The sequence below is a fragment of the Diprion similis genome, chromosome 4 (assembly GCF_021155765.1).
Source record: "Diprion similis isolate iyDipSimi1 chromosome 4, iyDipSimi1.1, whole genome shotgun sequence".
In the NCBI taxonomy this organism is placed as follows: Eukaryota; Metazoa; Arthropoda; class Insecta; order Hymenoptera; family Diprionidae; genus Diprion; species Diprion similis.
In genome coordinates this window covers 24,144,873-24,165,577 of record NC_060108.1, presented here as the reverse complement: position 1 = coordinate 24,165,577, position 20,705 = coordinate 24,144,873, and the positions used below count along the sequence as shown (strand labels likewise).

General features: G+C 40.6%; 1 protein-coding gene across 2 annotated transcripts in view; it reads right to left on the bottom strand.

Moving 5' to 3' along the window:
- Window positions 1–20,257, bottom strand: part of LOC124405091 (allatostatin-A receptor) — a 29,049-nt gene extending 8,792 nt beyond the window's left edge. Inside the window, exons 1-4 of one of the 2 annotated variants that reach the window (XM_046879693.1) lie at window positions 19,717–20,257; window positions 15,794–15,923; window positions 10,025–10,303; window positions 7,904–8,155 (exon numbers count right to left, since the gene is read on the bottom strand). In XM_046879693.1, coding sequence (XP_046735649.1) covers window positions 7,904–8,155; window positions 10,025–10,303; window positions 15,794–15,923; window positions 19,717–20,120 — 1,065 coding nt within the window. In that variant the 5' untranslated portion in view covers window positions 20,121–20,257. The remainder of the gene's footprint in view (window positions 1–7,903; window positions 8,156–10,024; window positions 10,304–15,793; window positions 15,924–19,716) is intronic. The other variant, XM_046879694.1, reaches the window with a different exon arrangement.
- Window positions 20,258–20,705: the final 448 nt, after the last annotated feature.

Below are 20,705 nucleotides of genomic sequence, written 5' to 3'. Positions count from 1 at the left end.
TTTTCAAGAATCGTATACGTGCTGCGGGCATTTTAGCTATCTAGATAATTTTTTCATCAGTGTAACGACTTTTATCACATTTGCGCAGAGAAGAGCTATTCAAGTTCTGTCTAACAGCTAACAAAGAGCCGCGCCGGCACGGTTAAGAATCGGCGAAAAGTTTGCGGTCGTAACTGAGAGGATGAGTAGCTCGCCCCTTTATACCTGGGAAAAATTCTTGACCGTGAACACGATCTTTCCATTAGACTTTTTCCTCCTCTCAGAGGCGTAAAGCTACAGTCTGAGAGTTCACAGACGCAGATGCGTCTCGCCGGAGGGAAACAGACGGCGATTAATCAATAGAGAGAAACAGTTTCAACCCTCCGCTGAAACGAGTCGCGAATAAACCGGACCTCGAACGGTGTCCAGATCACGATTAAGTGTAGGTAGCTGGCGACCTGAAAACCCGGTTGGGTCTGGATCACGTAGGCAGTGACGAAGGTTTCTGTACTAGAACCATTCCCGAGACTGGAGGCCTCGGGTTATACCTACAGAAAGAGCAGGAAAATCGGTCACGTGTTTGTCACGCTCGGCCGACTTTCAATTAATTATCCAAACTTTACACGATATTGAATTCAGCTCAACCTCCGCGTTTCCCAAGTTCCGATGCGAAGAACGTCTGCTTGCTGCTGCCTGTTCGATACAACCGGCACCGAAGGATCCTTGGCAGCTAATGAAATGATCTTGGATTCGTACCCGCGTCATTCGCAAAAATTTAATCTCGTATATACGAGTTATCTCATGTAACGACTTGAGTCTGCGAGACAGGTAAAGAAAGATGGAGCGAAGCTTTTTCGAGGCGATGTCTTTCAGGCTGACGATTTTATCCCGAACATTCCGAAAGTCTATTATTTCTCTTTCGTTTGTTGTTTTTTTTTTTTTTTTTTTTTTTTTTTTTTTATTGTCGCGAAAGAGTTCGCCACTCGAAGCAGGTGCAAAGACTTCTCAGAATTGGTTGAAAGAACCTCTTTGGCGACAACAATTTACGCCTTCGTACCATCCAACGGAATCGACGTAACTCGAATCACACTTCATCAATATTTGAAAGGATTCTTCCAAAGACCCGGCCGCGACGTGAGATTCGTCTCGTTTGAGGATGAGCCGCATGAGCGAGGAATTCTTGATGATCTGAAAGTTTCCGGAGCGAGGGTTTTAACTGAATACCAGATTAATGAATGCGAATTGGTTGCGCGTTGGGTGAAGACGAAAAATGAATGATGAATGAAAAACAGTGAACAAAGGAGTGGTGGTGTACTCGTTTCGGCGAGCATTAATTGGCTGGTATGTAGCCGGTTAGCTGCGGTCGAAAGGATGTGAAAGTGCTAAGGTAGTATTGACAAAGCTTTGCCCTAATCCAACTTCACCGAGTAATTTTCATATTAGGTTATCCCGCGTTAATTAACTTTACGGTGCTGTCCTAATTCCGAGTCCTCGCTAATGATAAGCGAAATAAACGGTGAGGTGGCGCCGGCCGAGTGATTAACCTGAACGGAGAGAGAGAGAGAGAGAGAGAGAGAGAGAGAGAGAAATGGCAACTCACACAAGTTGGAAAAAACTCATTGTCATTTGCGTCTCACCAGAGTTTCATTCATTTATTTATCTTCACTTTTTCTCCTGCACGTTTGTTTTCTCCCGGTCTACAACGCTCAAATTACACCTGAGCTTAAAAGCTCTGTCCAGACTTCAGCTTGACTGACAACTTGATTTCACGTCCAACGGACGCTCCACGTCTCGTCAAATATTTTTATCTATCGTGGATGAAAAAATTATTATTATGAGGCTTTAATAGGATCCCAGCTTTCGTATATACTTCGACTCATTGTATAACGATAATACGTAAATTCTTATCTGACGGGGGTCTCAGGGCTTTCAAAATTTTCTTTAGAAAACTTTTCTTTACACCGTTCGCGTGTTAAACTACGTGTAAATAGCAGTTTGTACAGGGTGAAGGCTTCATCGATTTGATACTTCAGAACATGAGACTGCTCTCAGTGAATTTAACCTTGAATTAACTCTGTCTTGCTGGGAAACAACTTTAGCGATAAAACCTCCGTAGTTTAACTCGGAAACTAGAAAAAATTCTCTTCTCTCCTTTTTGGGTATTATTTAAAAAATTTCAGATTTACAAAAACTGATGATTTCGGTACTTAGCACGATACTGCATTGAAATCTTTATCGAATTCCTTTCATTAAAAGTAAAATTCTATTAACGCGTTTTTATTCAAATCTCAATGAATCCAAATTCATACGTTTGAATCCGACTGATCGTGAGTCTTTGAATGAAGAAAAAACAGTCAATTTCATAGATTTTTGATTGTTTGTTAAATTACGATTCATTCAAATAAAAATATCAAAATTATTTTTAAAACAACCCGAAACGACATTAGTTCTCTTTCAACGGTAGATTATTTTGACAAACAAAGTGTACAGGATCACTCATCTCACGTGCATCTGACAGAAAACGAATATTCCCCCCCCCCCCCCCCCCCCCCCACAAGTTAGTGAAGGAGGGGGAGAATTTTATCGATGATCGACTTCGGAATTTGCCATTGACATTCCGTATTTCACGACTCAGCAACCGACACCTAACGTATCTGCACGAGAAAAAAGAATCGTACATTTCACCTCGATTATAATAACTATTTCGCCAGAATTACTTTGCAGTCTAATCCACCATAATTGGACTAGATAATATAATTCAGATATAATAATCTCACCACAATTGTTGCAAACTTTACACCATTACCGCAGATGCTGTTGACGAAATAGTTACAATTTTTTACGTATAGTTATAAAATATCTCATCTGCCAATGTACAGGGTGAAAAGTTTGACATCGAAAGTGAAATATATATAATTATTATTTACATCGTTACATAAGTCGGTTATCGCGAAGATAGGTAACGATCGGTGGTACGTTCATTATCGATCGATCTCCGCTTCGTTTCGTCTCTACATCTCGTCAGCTGTAACAGACAATGACGACCGTGAAATATTTCCTCGCGGGGTGATATTTTCTCCCCTGCAACCCAACAGCGGGATGGTTTGTAAGAATAAGAAGAAGGAACTCACCCAGTCGCTTGACAGCGTGTCTTCTTTGGTGACAAGAGGGAAAAAACGAATGGGGGTGAAAAAGGAGGGAAAATATGTATAAAGGCGAGAAAAATGGGTGGAAGGGAAGAACAGAGACCAAAATCACTGCGGGGGTAAAACGAAGTTACGTTTCTCTACGCGGGTGTGCGATGGGAAAACGGAATACGTCGGGGCGTTAAAACCGTCGTCAAGACGCGCAACGGTGAATCGGGAACTAGGGTTTAACTATTCGAATTCGAAGTGAACTTCGTTTCACTGACAGCCACTGTTCCCGGTTTCCCAGTTTATACGTGGCACGTGAAACAGGGATGTGAATACCGCAAGTCGGTGGTTAATTGGTGCAACAACAGCTTGAGTGACACCAAAATTAAGAAGAACATTTGTTTAAACTTGCAGTGAACCGAGTAAACGGTTCCGGTTTTTTTCGCTGCAGCGAAATGATGGCGGTTTTAAAACGGAATTAAACCAGCGGAAAGACCCGTAAACACCGAATGCGAAGTTATTTATTTTTCAATTTTCAAATCATAATATTAAAGAAGAATTTCACTGCACAATTTTTCCGTGAATGAACTCGAAGTACCGAAGACGAAGGAAAGACCGCGTTGACCGGAAAATTAAAATGGTAAAAAGAAGTTGATTACTCTCAGGCAAGTGAGTCGAGGGTTGAATCGTCGGAAAAAACATCACAATTTTTTTAACATGCCGTGAATATTACACGAAGGGCAATAAAACGAGAGAGATCGGCGTCAATTATCTCTAAACGAGTTTGCTTCACAAGCTACATAAGAAGCTGGCTTTCATCCCGGGGGATCGAAGCCGCATACATTGAACATCCCGAACAGCATTTAACCGCCGAAGTCTCAATGAATTCGAATTAAGGTGAACCAGACAGACTTCATTTATACGCAACCCGCACCCACGAGACCCTGACCAATATCTCCATCCAGATCGACTTTAAATTCAAGGAGAAATCGCCTTGGAAATCTAATTTTTCAACCTCCTGAAGTTAATTTTTTCTTTTCTCCACCTCCGAAGGAAAGTTTTTGCCACAAAGGTTATAAGAAAGGATCAGTAGTCGCGTAATTTCGACCGTAAATTTGTATTGAATCAAGGCTTTTGAGTTCCCACAAACTGCCTACATCGGATTCGCATAATTTTCAAATCACTCAATGGATAAATTGGGATGCGAATATTCAATTCCTCGACTTTTTAACGGCCACTTCTTTTCGTATTTCACGCGCCTCGATCCAGAGAGTGAATCTTAAAATTGGGTTCATTCAGCCATAGCCAACTCTCGAAAGTTTCAACCCCTCTTCGAAAGCTGAGGTCTCGATATGCGCGAGATGATCCGAGGCACGATTCTGCAGTAAACTGAGCTTCTCCAGCGTAAAATTATGCATTTAGGATAAAGTATATGATCGTAAATTGGGCAATTCTGTATAAGCTTTTTACGATATTCCGGCTCCCCGTATAATAATACTTTCATACATTATACTGTATGGGATTTTTGCCGGTTTGCCGTTAGCCCAGAATACAAGCCATGATAATAATTCCGCGCGTACTTTGGAATATCGGTCCTAAGCGGTTTCGTTATATGGTGCGATTTTTCCTCGCTTGCGAAACGGAGGAATAAAAGAAGCGCAATTTTCACAAAAAAATTTCTTCACCCCCTATATATTATTTCAGGGATGCAAACTGCAATCTTCAGTACATTAATTTCTACCAGGTATATATACCGGGAAAGTTGAGATCCCGCCAGACTGATTAATCGCGAAAAAATTCGCCCGAGATCAGGACTGAGAAATGAACACACTGAGTAATATATACGAGAAAAGTTTCACCTCGTTTTGCGTTCGCATTCACATGCTCAAAATAGCGGGTACTGAGCGGCCGCAATTCATCCTCTGCTAGATATAATATATATATTTTTTTTTATTCCCTACATACAAGCCCGCGTGAATTTATCGCGAATATTTTTATAAGGCACCGTCTCATTTTCGCACGTGCAGCTTCAGGCCAGAAATCGCACGGGGTTGAGGCCACCGATGTATGTGTGTATTTGAAACGTGGAATATCTCTTTCACGATTCAATTTACTTCGCAGACGATGTTTCCCGCTGAGTATGGGATATGAAAAGGTGAAAAGTGTATCTAAGAAAAATTTTTGTCGCGCCCAGTCAATCTTGTCGCTTTCTGGAAAAAAAATCACGTCTCACTTCTCTCACATTTCAATATATTCCTTCTCAGAATCAATCAATTTTATATCAAATTTACGAACTCTCTCTCTCTCTGTTTTGGCTTCGCGATTTTATATTGAAGAAATCAAATTTTTGTAATAAAAAAACCAATACTGAACACTTGAGGGTATTCGTATACCATAGTGAACTGTTCCTGGTAAAAAAGATTGGCATTTTTCTTCAGGAATAGTAATTCTAACGATGCAATAACGGCGAACGTTATAATTTTCCGCAAGATTTCCGGCTGGCAAGCAAACTTTCGTGGGTGAAATTTTCAAACTACGGAAAGGTGGAAGCCATTATACACGAGTAACAGCCTGAGCTGACATGGTGCAAAATTCGAATTCTGAAAGGGGTGAAATTAGCAAGTATAACCAGGCAAGCCGCTTCGGTAACGTTATAACGCATTTTTCACGTCAATATCAGCCTGAAAGTTGTGTAATAAGGCTATAAGTATAGACGTATAAGCTTATAACACACGGGCATTGATCGTGAAGGATAGAAAAATAACGCGACTATAATATACGATCGTAAAATGGCGATATTAAAATGTAAACTGATATTGAAATGAAGCTGCTGCTGCTGCTGCTGCTGCTGCTTGTATTGAGTACTTTCCAATAATTTCAACGCCCCTGTATGATTAATATTCAGTATCGATCTAGTATACGATATTATCGCACCTTTGCTACAGGATCTACTTAAACACAAGGCTGATCTCGGGGTAAAATCCGATTGACATACTCTGTAAAAGGGTGTTCACCGAAAGCTCATCCCCTGCTATATGAGAGTCGCAGTATATTATGTATAGTAGATTACATGCTTGGGGAATCTTGAAAGTATTTCCGGCCCGTAGAGAATTATTGAGTGAAAAATTCCAGACGATCTCCAAGAGCCAGAGGAGAGAAATCGAGAGATAATTCATATTTTCAGGTGAATCCTGACCGATTAAAACTTTCGAAAGGAATGCACTTTCATTTTTACGATTCGTTCGAGACGAGGATCTATGCAAGTGGGTATCTATCTAGGCGGAAAAATTTTCTTTTTCCATTTCGTCACGAGCAATATATTTTTGGGAACAGAAAAATATTATAGATCGGCGCTGGTGTAAGAATTATGAATGAAATACGCGTGCTGGACGAATTATAGCCAGTTCGCGGTCAATTCCCGTTGAATCAGATTTCGGAACTTGATTTATCTCGTGGCATAAATTTTCAAACTCTTCTAGAGGCTGCGTGAATAAGTGCGCAGAAATGGGTTCGGTTTACTCCCAGCAAAAATGATAATTTATCAGCCTGACGTAAAACCCAGTTCCCGATTCTAATTGCGGGAATGTACGTTCCTGATTTTTGATATAGCGAGGGAGCGGCAGGTTTTCATTAAGGTCAATAAGATGAAATTGCGTGATTTCGAATTGTTTGTATTTCGCGAAACCAACCGACGGGCTCAAAAATAGTAAACAATTTTGTACAACAGGTTTACTCATAAAAAAAAAGAGAGAGAATATCGAAGAATGTTTTGTCCAAGTAAATCAGTCATCGATTTTGTTTAAAAAAATTCTTCGACATTGGATTGAACGATCCAGATTCAAGATTATCAAAAGGGTATATATATCACACCGCAGCTCATAAATCTACAACTTTCGAAGATTGAAAATACACGAACAAATCGAAATGAATCAAGCCGTACCCACACGGAGTGAAAACTATTCAAACAAACGAAATCGTATATATACGTTGTCTGCCGGTCGGCTTGAAAGACGGACCTTCAATGTGAAAAAGAAAATAATCGGCAAGCGATGAAGCTCGACTCACGCATTAATTAACCGTCTCACGGTGGCCGTCGATTAAACCAGCGAGAAACCTAGAGATCTAATTTTGATCGGCGTAAACATTTCCGCACTTATAATGTCGGCCAGACTCAAACGACGAAGCGAATCGAAGCGCTTTTAACTTCGGATTTAAATCGTCTGGGAGCTTACGGATGTTTTATCCGTCCCTGCAGCTGTTCGGTCCGGGGTATAACTGTGCTCTGCATTTTCTTTTCCCTTATTTTTCGCCCCTTTTTTACCGTTGGTTTTGTCCGACAGTAGGAAACCTCCGGTGATACTTGCTCGAGAACGTGACTCGCTCAGCAACGATTGCTTTAATCAAAATCTCGTACAGCCTCGCCGTAGGCTAGCCGAGAACCCTACAGTTATACCCTCGTCAAAAACGAACGACTCTTCTCTTCCAGAACAGAGCCACCCTATTTTACGTAAAGAAGAAAGGTGAAGAAAGAAAAAATGAAAAATAAAAGAAAAAAGAAATAAGTTTCAAGAATAAAAGATCGTATGTCTGGAAATTTGGACGGACAGCTCGCCAATTTCACGGTGTATTAACTTCGAAATTTAGCACTGTTTCAATTATATTCAAACATCAAATGATCGAATATAGAACCCATCTAGTTCTTTCACGAATTTCAATGACGAAATTTCGTCTTTAACCGAAAACGTCAGTCGACTTAATGGAAAATTATAATAACTATCGAATTCACTCACCTATAGTATGTCACCCGTGCTGGCTGCTCGGGTTGTTTTCGTCGACGGTCCTCCGAGGCGATGATGAGGATCGGGGCGAGGTCTGCAGTAGATAACCTTGCGGAATGCTTTGCGAAAGTTATCGCTGAGAAATGCGTAGAGGATCGGGTTGACGCAGCTGTTCGTGTAGGCCAGGACGTGGCTAACTATCTGGACCATAACTGCGGCTGCCGACATCGGATAAAGATCCAGGGACTTTATCACCAGGATCATCTGCAATTGCAAGTTCGTGCGAAATTGGATAAATCGCGATCCAATTAACAGAAGCTTTCGAAAGAAACCGAGTCTTTTGCAAGACAGTTTTCGGATCTAAAATTCAGTGCAACAAATGTATCGTGTATTCTATACTTTGAATATCATTCCCAAGAATGTTTTTCTCCTTGTCGTTAGCTGCGCAAAAACTCGACTCAAGTCGTAGGCGGTTTTTTCTTTATTCGTTTTTATTACCTTTCACTCTTTCCCCTCGTAGAAATAATCGCAATAAAGCTTATATAACGTAACTGTCTGGGAAGTTTTGCGATGTATGAAAAATCCCTGCAAGTCGTATAACGTGTTCACGTATTACGATAACCTAGACAACGGATTGTTTATCGCGGTGATTTATTACTCGCAGTATGAAACAGCTATTAGATGCAAATATCAATGAGCATCTGCATGACTGTTATACAGTTACGCGTGCATATCTATAATATCAGGAATAATTGTATATGCGCGTGTGTAGTGCAAGCCTCTGTTTAATCGAGTAACGCATCTGCAATTATCGAATGTAAATAATAATCGTAATCAATCGATGCATGGAGCCATGATTAAATATCACGTTTTCAATTATCCTGTATGCCAAGGACTCAGGCTAAAAACTTCAACGTGGGGGGATTGATGCGCTCTCATCTGATTCGCAATGCTGCCTGCTTACCTACAAATGAACAGTATTCCCCAGTGGTCAACAGGTGAATAGAGCACGTTTCACGAGCCGTCAGCTCGGGGTAAACTCAATATCGCGAATGAAACGTCAATATTGCGGTACAAATGGAAAATTGTGTAATGAACTTGTTTGCAAACCCAATTTATAACTGCGACCCGCCAATTGAACGACTAAACGTCCCGTAATCGAATTACTAAAAACGATAGTCAGCATAAGAATTAATCAGTAGGTTGCAGGTCATATTTTTAAAACCAATTTTCATTCTACCAGAGTCACTGAGAGAAAGGAATATCCGTTTAATTGATTTTGGGATGTCGATTGCTCGAATAACATCGAGAATAACGTACATTTCAGCACCACTGATCTGTCAAGTAACGTGTTACTTTGGTAAAATAATACTCTCGAAGATAGATTGGTTATTTAATAATATACAGAAATGCGATATCATCTAGCTGTAATTCATTAAGCTTGCGTGACTCGCGCCGCGCCCTTTTCTGTAATTATAATTACGAATACATGCAAATGCGGAGAATTTTAAATAAGAAAGCAGAAGGTTGGCCAAAATTGGAGATTAGACGAAGTGATTACGACTTCACTAATGAAAGTACCTTTGATTTAGAAGTTAAGTAATACCTTTCAGGTTATCCCTGAATTCGGGCTAACTCTTACCAAGTAATGATAACAGTTACATCACAAGCCTTAGCGTGTATCGAATATGGCTTGAAATATAAATGAAAAAGAAAAAGTGGAAACAATTCTTTCCCGCATGATTTACGAAGTGAGTAATCGATACTTTCGCTCGTTCTGTCTGCAGACGCCCCGCGGTTCTTTTCTCGCGTTTTTTCTTCCACTTTTTTCACCCTTGAGAGGCAGTTTTCAGTTTGACGCGTTTTCTTTCACGCCGTCAACTTGTATTATATACACTGAACTTTTCTTTTCACCGCAGCTGAAATTGCGACCATGATAAAATACACATATAGATATAAAGTGGTATATCGACTCGTGTAAACTTTTCCATTTCATTCTCTAGTCTTGCGTCGTTGTTCCAACCAAGTGAAACGGTAGGGGGTACAACCCTAGCGATTGCGGATGGAGTTAATCATCCCTTATGGAAGAATTCACTCTTCGTCGAGAAACTATTTAGGAATTATATTTCTCACCTGAATGGGACACCAGCAGATTGCGAAAACTCCAACGACGACCAAAACGAGCCTGGTGACTCGTCTTTTGCCGCGTCTGCTTTCGGCGCTGACGTGAGCTCCTTTCCAGAGCCTGAGCAGCATGCAGACGTAGAGGCCGCAGATTAGGGTCAAGGGGATGATGTAGCTGGTCAGGAAGAACGTCACTTGGAACATCGGCCAGTTGAACTGAGGCAGGAATCGGCAGGCCGTCACCTGCTCCGTTGTGGAATTGTACTGATCCTGGAAGACAAAGCAAATCTACGTACATAATGTAAGAAGCGACTTCAGCTTTTCAACGATCCTCGCAACTCGCCCCGAACATTTTCATTCTCAGGGGGTGAACAGCAGACTGGATTTTTCCCCGTTTTCACACTTTGCAACGTACAATATCCCCCTTCGAAAAAATCTTAAATATTTGAAAATTGTATTTGAGAAATACTTGCACACGTTTACCGTAAATCTTTTAAACAACCCTCCCCACGCTTCGTTGAAGTACATTGTGCGATCACCGCAATTATATTAAAGCCATAATTTAATATCCTGTATCCAGGAACAAAGAGATTAGGTATACGACGTAGAACAATGTTCGAAGTTGTTTATAACACCGGTTCGAGAATGACACCAGCCAGGTGTCCTGTAATTAATGATATTACAATATACGTTAGTTACAAAAGCTCTCTTGCAGTTTAAGGGTGTGAACATAATCCAAAAAGAGTTGGTGTACATTAAATTCGCGCTTCAATCGCTGTGTAGAATATCCCCGGGTACTTCCTAATTGGCGAGGAGCTTTCGACTCCTCTAATACCCAGCAAATTCAGCCTGTTTGAGTTTCTCAACTATTGAAAATTCGCGGATCGGCTTTGCGTCTAGTTAAGTAGGGTTAACAAAGGGAGGCCTTGTTTAGCTGCTACATAAGTAACGGAATACCACCGCAGCCGCGCCTTTGTTTTACCAAATTGCAATCAGTGTTTAACTACGGTTCCTGGTCTGTAATCTATTGCGGGTCTGCCGTCTCTCTTCGAAATCTCCGCTCCAACTTGCTTCGTCGAGAAATACGCAAATCGCTCAGTGATTGTTTCAGCAGTTGGGTGGGCACTGTACAGAACCCTCAGCCAATCTACTCGTGCTTCTCAACAACTGAACGTCGCGTTTACCACAAAATTAATTGACTACAGCTCCATATACGTCCCGCGCTTTGTTCATACACCAGATAGTCTATCGTGTAACGATATTTTAATTTGTTTACGGCAAAGTTAATGAAAGATAATTGAAATTCAGTTATAGCTTTAGGTAAGGAAATTAGGCACACATTTAGATTTATCTGATTTATCTTATCCGTTTATTCAAGATTAGGATACTTGGATGCAGAATCTTTACTGGGTAATAGAACTGGGAACGGACGAATACCGCACGTAAATACATTCATTCACGACTCGTTCATACTTTAAAAATAGAGCAGCAAACATAGAAGATTAATTAATATAAATCATTGTAATAGAATAATAATAATAATAATAATAATATTAATATTAAATTTCTTGTCTTTATACGGAATTTTGCTGGTAAAAATATACATTTTTTCAGATTTTCAGGAGTTACCACAGAGAATTGAACTATATTAAGGTCCAAAGTAAAATTTTGAGCCGATTCGGTATTACCAAAAATCCCGACGTGTTGAGGTGAACAAAAAGCCTGTACACCGTAATTCGATTGAAATAAATTCAAACACGTTAGAATTCAATTGTGGAAAATTTATAGGGTGAAACCGAATTTTTTTTCGTTTAAAACCAAGTACATAGAGTAAGTAATGAGACTATTCTGAGTCCTCAGATTCACCAGGATACGTAAATTAAGCCCAGAGCGCGACGGGGTGACTCACGGATTCTAATTAAAGCCAGAGTTATAAGTCGACTGTCTCCAGGCTCATATAATTATGCAGAAATTTCATTATAACTCGGATTGCCGGTCGCAGTAAGAGACTGCAGCAGCGAACTTTGTCCCGTAAGCAGCGTCATTTCCCAGGGTGAGTTTACCTTCGGCTCGAGCGGATCAAATGCACTTTTCTCCGTCTAAATGTGGAGTAAAAAAAAAAAAAGAAAAGAAAAGAAAAAAGAAGGAAAAAAACAACAACTAGAAGAAAAGTAAGAGGATGAGGAGGTCGCTCGTTGCCGGCTTTACTTTTGCCTCTCTCGACTCGCTTTAACCCTCACCATGAATATAATCCTCGCCTATAATAAAGCAAGAGTGAAGCAACGCGCAGTATTTATGAGGTCGTAATTTGAAGCACGTCACGCGTTTTATAAAAGTTCTGCAACAATTTCATACCCAGTCTCAAGTGCCGTTCGAAGCGTTTCATTAGATCCGCGTTTTCCGTGTAAACCGATCCTGAGAAGAAATTGCAGCTTCTCTCCGATAGGTGCACAAAAACGGAAGACAATCATAGAAGGATTGTAAAACCGAAGGATACGTTAGCTGTAATTAAAGTTTCGATCGCGAAAAAATCTTCTCGGTGTGTATAATATCCGCGAATTCCTGCACCTTTTCACGAGATATTTCGCAAATTGAACTCCGGCCATTGCACGTTCCACGTTCTTCGAACGAGCATTCATCCGGCAGAAATTTGTGAGCAAATTTCTCGTTCGCATCCTGCGGGACGAGATTGTAGACCCGGGAATGTACGGAGTCGGGGTTTATGCTGTTCCGGAATATCGTTGCATCGCAGATTGCACTCGCGCTCCGATCTCATCCGCGTGAATAAACATATCCAGCGATCTTGAACGCGTCTGGGTTTGCCGGCCGATTGCCAGGAGGAAGCAGCTGACACCCACGTGCAATTTATAGCTGGATATCCACGCCCGGGATTCACTCTTGACATCGATCCGTCGAGGTAAATTCACCGGAGAAATTCCTCTGCAGACGATGTATGGAGAAATTGAGTGAAAAAGATCAAGACGCGCGTTCGCTTGATCTGGCGATAGTTTATTGATAGCTAGTCTGCAGGCTCTCATAAGCTGCAGTTGACGTTGACGTCACTGTATGGTGTCTAATCCTGTCACCGACTGGTTCGGCCACTACAAATCCATACAAGTCTTTACGGAATATCGCGTCTCGTGACGTAAACCCCAAGGTAGACATGGTATACAAGCACGGTTTATGCCCACTCCCGCAGGATTGCCTAATCGGTCGTTTACAGGATTATTACCGACCTTGTCTGCAAAACCTCTTCGGACTTCGAGTCGTCCTTGATAACGCGACGTGGTTGTTTGCAGATGAAACCGATCCAAGCTGCAGCCGTGAATTAAATACGATCAACTTCCGTCCGTAATTTCGGTCAGCAATCACAATCAGCGATCAGCGATCATCGAGACTGCGAGTGATAATATGCGCAGGATTCGACTAATCCCATCGAACGATATCAGACCAGGGTGGCAATGATCCATGCAGACTTATCGTATCAGTTAGGCTTGAGATAAGGCTGATCCGTTGTGTGTATGGGAATTAATTCAAATATGTTCTACATCCGAGGGCAAAAGGTTCATTTTTTCGGCTGAATTTCTGGGTATACTCATGGCGCCGGTAGGTCGGACGTCAATCGTGATAATTAAGCGAAGAGCGAAACGCACTGATTTTTGTAGCCGATAATTTCTGACCCACTTCGAAAGAGGTCCCGGAAACTTCGTGGTAATAAAGTGAAAACTTGGTTTTTTTTTCATCGTGAACACAGGAAGTAGCTTATGCTCTTTGACATTCTTGGCCATAAAAATGCAAATTGGTCGGTTTATTATCAGGACTTTTATTCCTCTTTTTCATTCAATTTCATTCAAATTTTATACGATATTTACTTCGATGATCCTGCGAGCATAACGGTGGCGGAAAAACAACCTGATTCAAATCAGACTCGTGGAGTTTATTGGGTCACGAGCAGAAGCTCCTCTTTTCGGTGCATTTTGAACAAAGCCCTGCAGCGTGCTTTGATCAATGCGACATCAAAATTTATTCGATTTGTGCAAAAAACAGAAAATACACGAAGAATCGTATAAATACGGATGTGTGCAGTACCTATATTATACATAGAATGGAAAACCACGTGTGAAATCGAAATATATCATATTCCGAAATGAGTATTGGAAAAATATGGAAACCAGGCCGCAGACGAAAAGAGTGCAAAGAATTGACCGTGAGAAGAGTAATCAAGATAAATTTCCGATGTCCGTGACACTGTTCGATCGTAATTTGTACGTTCAATTTCAAAGCGATTTTAATCTCATTGCAGATATGATATTGGTTTCATCTTCCGTCGTGTTCTCGCAGCGCTGTCAGCGGCAGCAGCAGCAGTGTAGAACTTTTAATTAGAATATTATTTGTTCCCACAAACCCATTGACGCAAGCATATGAATATAAAAATATACTTAAATATATTGTAACTGCTAATCGAACTGTGCAATTGGCGCTGATACGATTCCTGCGATCCACCATAAGTGCAAAATTCAAATTTCGTTTCAACAAGCTCCCTGAATATAATTCGCAAAAAAATGTTGACAGAATTTCCGAAGCCATACGGAGAGGAATAAATTGCGGAATATTTAGAACTTATAGCGAAGCAGCTGTTTACAATAGCTTGAAGCTAACGTGGCAACTAGACACTCGACGAAGATCGGAAGAAGCATCGTGATGAAGTGGCTCTTGACTCGCAGAGGGAGAAGACGACGACGGCGAAGAAAGTATTTTCCAAGGCAAACGGTGCACCTGGCTTTTCGAATCGCTCCTTTCGTACAATGGAGAAACTCACGGCAGCTGCTTGAGTAAAGAAAAGAAGTTTTCCGCCGTGTTCAAGCTTGCGATACACGAAGCAGTCGGTTCCCAGGCTCTTGGGACGTGTATATTTCAACCAGAGAAAACTCGAACCACAGACCGCATCGTCTCACCCACACAAATATTACCTCGAATTCTTCATATTCCACGAAGAATTTGAGGGAACAGCTTCGGTCTCCTTTGACAAGTATCGAAATCGCGATTTGCCTGGTGTTGTAATTACTGCGTTCGTTTTTTAAATCAGAAAACGTGAATTCGCCAATTTTCCTAGGGATAAAATTTATATTTTAATATTTTTCCACACACCACGAATTTCTTTCTTCACCATGCTCGATGACGGTCGGAGAAATTAACACGCCAAACGTGTAACTGCAAGCGCCTTGACAACCCTTCGTATCGTAGTGAATAAAAGTTGAGGAAACGAGATGAAAACTGCCCTTCGCAAGTTGAGTATATATATCTATATCGTATGTATATACTTAACAGACGAACGAAATGTCCTCAAGAGCTCGCGGGTTGCTGGCGTGTACACAACCCGCAGCTTCTATAATTACAAACTGAGATCTAATTAGCTCCGGAGAACTGCAGGCTTCTTATCCAGTGATTGAGGGTGTTTTCATCGGGCAGATGCCGACGACTTGACGAATCACTCCATTCATGTTTAATTATTCCTGCAGGTCGGTGTGGTAATTAGAAAGCTAGGATAATTGAGCAACATGGATCCTGATTATCTCTGAAGCTCGCTGACTATGCCCAGAAAATGCGAACGCCTGGAACATCCCGGGGATTTGTGTGCGAATATCTATCCAATGAAATCCAAATTGCCAAGAGCGAAAATTTTCCCTGCTCGTTCTCAAGCTCGGCAAAAATTCTTCTCTTGCTTTCCTTCAGTCATTACAAAATAAACCTAAGGTGGCAAAACTGCAGATGACTCACCTCGCCGTGCATGATGAGAACTGGAATCGAGGCCGTCAGAATGACCGCCCACGCAATACATATTGCGAAAAATGCGTGGGCTTCTGTTCGCACGGACATCGAGGCTATGGGGTGGACCACAGCGAGGTACCTGAAATCAAGGCCAAAGTTTGATTACAAGATGGTTCAGGGCGACCGAAGATCGAAGATCTGGGAACAGAGCGAGCGAGAAAAAATAATTTCTACAAATATTTTCCGCGCAAGTTATAGCACAGAATTGCAAAGTATTATAAAAGTCCGTACTTTCCGGCTGTCAAAGGTGAAACTTGAAATAATGTATGAAATAAATTTCAACGTTTTTCACAACGGTCGATGGAGGAATAAAGTATAATAATTCCGATGCTAGACAATTTTTTTTTATCCTTCAAGAAATAACCTTCCCTTTTTTGCACATTGGGAGGTAAATTGGATATGAAATTTTTGTAATAACGTTAAATTAGGAAAAGACTCATATTCGGGGCTGAGTAGCGTCTGTTTAAGGCAAGAATATCACTTTTTACGTACGTATAAATCGAGAGACTTTGGTAAATTTCAGTTAATTTAATACTATCTGATAATAAATTAAATTTGTGGATGCAAATGAATTACTATCATTCTTGAATTTTTCAGCAAAATGTAATTACAAACGGCGCAAGCGTTGTGGATGTGAGAAAAACTTCACCAGCGATAATCGGTGGCGTTTGATACTCTTCAATGAATTTCACCAAATCTTACTAATCTGCAATCTTTGGATCGTCGCAGCTTTTTCCCCGCACGCAGTAATAAATGCAAGCGAAACGAAATAAATACGCATAACACAGCGTATCGGAGTTAAGAAGAGTTCGTGCATGAATTCCTGATACGTACAAGGGGTAGAAAAAAAGAGTTTGGTAAAGATTTGAGTCGTATTTCGCTACAGCACAGCCAAAATTCCGACAAAACTGAATAAAAAAAAAGTATTTCAGTATCTTGCATCAAATGTTTATATTAATCGAGCATAAAGAAAATGCGAAGAATTTTATGCGGTCTTAGAAATAATACAATCGTACCTGAGTTGTTCTTGACGCGAGTTTTTATTAAAGGCGCAGATATTCTACCGCTGTTTTTTTTTTTCTTTTTTTTTTATACTCGCGAAAAAGCACAAACGTTGGTATTTCATAATGCGCAGGCAGATAGAAAAAAAGGAAGGGGATGGAGTAGGGGAGTAAGAAGAACTCCGGGCATTATTCAACTGCCTCATGTAACCGAGAATTTTATTGTGAGAAGCGCCAGGCGCTACGGAATTCCATGTTGTTCAAAATATTCAGCTGAGGAAACCGCTCAATTCGGAATTATCTTAAACGTGGAATAATGAGATAAATAGAGATCGAGTCGGGGGTAAACTTTCACGGCTAATTAGTCTTCGTCCGCCATCTCTGCACTCTGAAACTCACCCCTGGATTCCCTCATTTCATACTCCGCAATTCCCATAATTATAACGATCAGGAGTCTTCGTCCGAATTATATCCGATTAATTTTCACCGGATGCCTAATTGCGAGCTGATTTAACAGCACGGATTACCTCGCAATTAACTCAGAAATTTGTCAGAATTATATTGCAGACTAGCGGCTGTCAGTCACGATAACTAAAGAAAAAAAAAACACAAAGAGGAGGAAAAAAAATAAAAATATGCGACTGTCGTAATTTCAAAATGCAAAACTGGAAACTCCGTCAAACCCTCGAGACTTGAATTCTCGATACTTGAGCTTTGACCTCGGGTTTCGCGAACGTAAAACCGTTGCAGGTTTCATGATGAATATATGCGGGATACAAATCTGACGCAACACATCTCCCAGTTGCAGAAACGGGGCGAATAAACGCGAAATACGAAAATGGCGTACTTCCTTGCTCAATTTGTTTTACGACGAGCTCTGACGGCTCTGCATGTTTCAGACTTATTCCTTTCAATCATAATTCCAATTCTATTCACAGTCTAGACTATTGCGTTTTACGTTCCATCGTTAGGTTGCAATCAAGTGAATTTTCTCTATGTATACTGTATTACCATCCGTTTTATATTACAAGTTCGAATTTGTTAATTATATTATCGCTTCATACGTGGTCTCGTAGTGACTGAAAAACTGAAATTGAACCTGACAAGTAATTGTTTGCAATCTTTTAAATACATTTGTTTTCCCATTTTCTTGGCTGCATTGGAATATTTCGCAATAAGGTAATCGCAAAGGTGATTCTTGTCGCTTTCATATCATATATATATATGTTTTCGATATTTGAATAGCGAGTCTCTGTAAGATATGCACATATTTAATCAAAATCGCGTGTCGATGCAATTTGTCACGTCTGACAATAATTTTACGACAACTTGCCACATTTCTACGTTTCCGTGGTTTTCTGAGTCCACGTCAAATTTTTCGGGATTTTTAAAATCGGAGGAAAATTTTGAACAGTTTTCGGGGTTTTCATAGTCTAGGTCGACTATTTCAGGGTTTCCAGAAAAAAAAAACACAACGAAGAGAAGAATTATTGCTCAAAAATATACCCCGCCTCCGGGGTTAGTTATCACGCTTTGCAATTTTTTTTTCTCTCCCTCAAAATTCGATAACCTTATTCAGAATAGCCTTGAAACAACCACGAATTTTCTCTAAGTGCGCAACGGATTTATCTACAGTGCCCGATGTCTGACAATGAATTAAACGAAATCATATTTAAAACAATTCTAAAAATCAGTGAGTAAAAAGTGTGATAACTAGGTCTCTCCTGAATGAATTCGGAAAAAATTTGCACTTTGTTTAACCGCTTCATGACGGTAAAATGGCGACGAAAACTATGTATAAAAGTTATATTTGTCCGCGATAAGATGCCGTCACGCGAAATACTCACGTACTCGAAATATCAGTTACGAAGATACCTTCGCAACAATTTCTTATCACACGCATCGTTTAGTGTATTAGATTAGAGATACACGCGTGTGGATATAAATATGATATATACATGTACAGGTACGTACATACAATGTCATCCTGTGATAAAAACTTGTCTCTCGTTTCACGCTCTAGGAATTGCTCATGAGAAAACTACTCAGCGCCAGAACCTTTTAGCGGATTATACGACATCTTTTTATACCGCTATGGCGATTTTTTTTTCCTTCTATTTCACGTCAGATCCGTGTTTGTGTGCATGCGTATTATTTGACTTGACTGTAGGTGAGACCGTCGCGGTCATTGTACCAATGCGAAAAGATTAAAGCTCGCGAGAATCGCGAGGGGTGGAATTTACATCGTCGTGGTTTATTTTCAAAGAAATAAAAATAGGGAACTGAAAAATACAGGGGTCTCAATGACGACTCTCTGTACAATAAAATTAATTTTTTTATACATTTGTTCCAATAACGTTATCAGGTTCCTTCGAAACACCTGCGCATGCCTCAAACGAAGCCCAAAACAGCGCAATTTTATTACAGCCGGTAAGTTACGGTTCATTTACACTCTTCGGACGTGCACAAATGATTGATCAATAAATTACACGGCATATCATACAACGTTTCTCATCAATACTCTGAACTTACGATTATTAGCGTTGATTGAATATCTTTTTATCCTATCCAGCTTGTCATAACGATCCTACAAGTGTTTGACATTCGAAACAAAAAGCCTATTTCACACACTGAAGTGTAAAAAGCCGATAGCATTCGTGTCACGAATGTTTCCGCCTTTCCCCAAAACTGTAATCCATCACAATATATGTCTACAGTATTTGATCTCGGATCAACTTTTTCACACTTTCAAAATCGAACTTTAATCTACCAAGAAGATGAAAAAAAAAAAAAAAAATTGCTCAGTTTCGTTTTATATTTTTAATAAAAACTTTTGACGAAAATTTTGTATAGAAATATGGTTCAACTCACCTGTCGAGACTCATGAGGACCAGAGTATAAACACTGGCGCACGCAGTGACGATGATTAAATACTGAACAACTTTGCACCATAAATTTCCAAACGGCCAGAAAGGCAAGACATAGTCTGTCGCGGTGAACGGTACACAAAATATCACAAACAAGAGATCGGCAATGGCGAGATTTATTATCAGCAAATTCGTCGTAGATCGCATTCCAGGATTTGCCGCTACGACGATGACAACAAGAAAGTTTCCGAGGAGTCCGACGATCCCGATAACCCCGAATAGGAGCGGCACGACGACCGAGACGATATTGTGCAGCAGCTGATGGTCGAATCCGAACCCAAAATCGTCGGGACTCGACTGATTGAAGGTGCAAACAGTAGCGTTAGAAGTGTTGCAAATGCCCTCCATTTTGGGGAACTTTATGCAGCTGAACGTATATTTAGAAGAACTTCATACGCTGTTTATTCACCGATAATTTTTCCTCGCTTTCAGTCGAATTGTTCGCAAATTTTTCCACCTTCTGATCATCAAAGCCTCTCTGCGTTGTCCCAGGTATTTATTATTTTTAAATTGTTTTTTCAAAATAAATTCCACGGGAATTATGTCTCGCTCATCGTTTACCCTCACTTATACACATTTTTTTTTATCTTTGCACCGACGAACGCTGAACACTCCTGACTGTCGGAGATTCTTGAGATCGAGGAGCGATCCGTGAGCGGTAAACCGGACTTCCTGTTCGCCATCTTCGGCCTGACTTCATCGCCTCTCTCTTACACCGCTTGACTTATTTGACTTATCGACATGCATGAAATCACCGAAGTCACGGCGATTCGCGTCTGGTTTTCTACCGGATTAAGAGCCCGTCGCTCTCAGCATCGCGTGCACAGAATCTTGAACTTCACAACTCAGCAATTGTGTTCAGCTGATTAGAACCCCTCCGTAAAAGTCACGGAGAGCTTTCATCGCCTCGACGACAGTCACGGATTTGTTTTT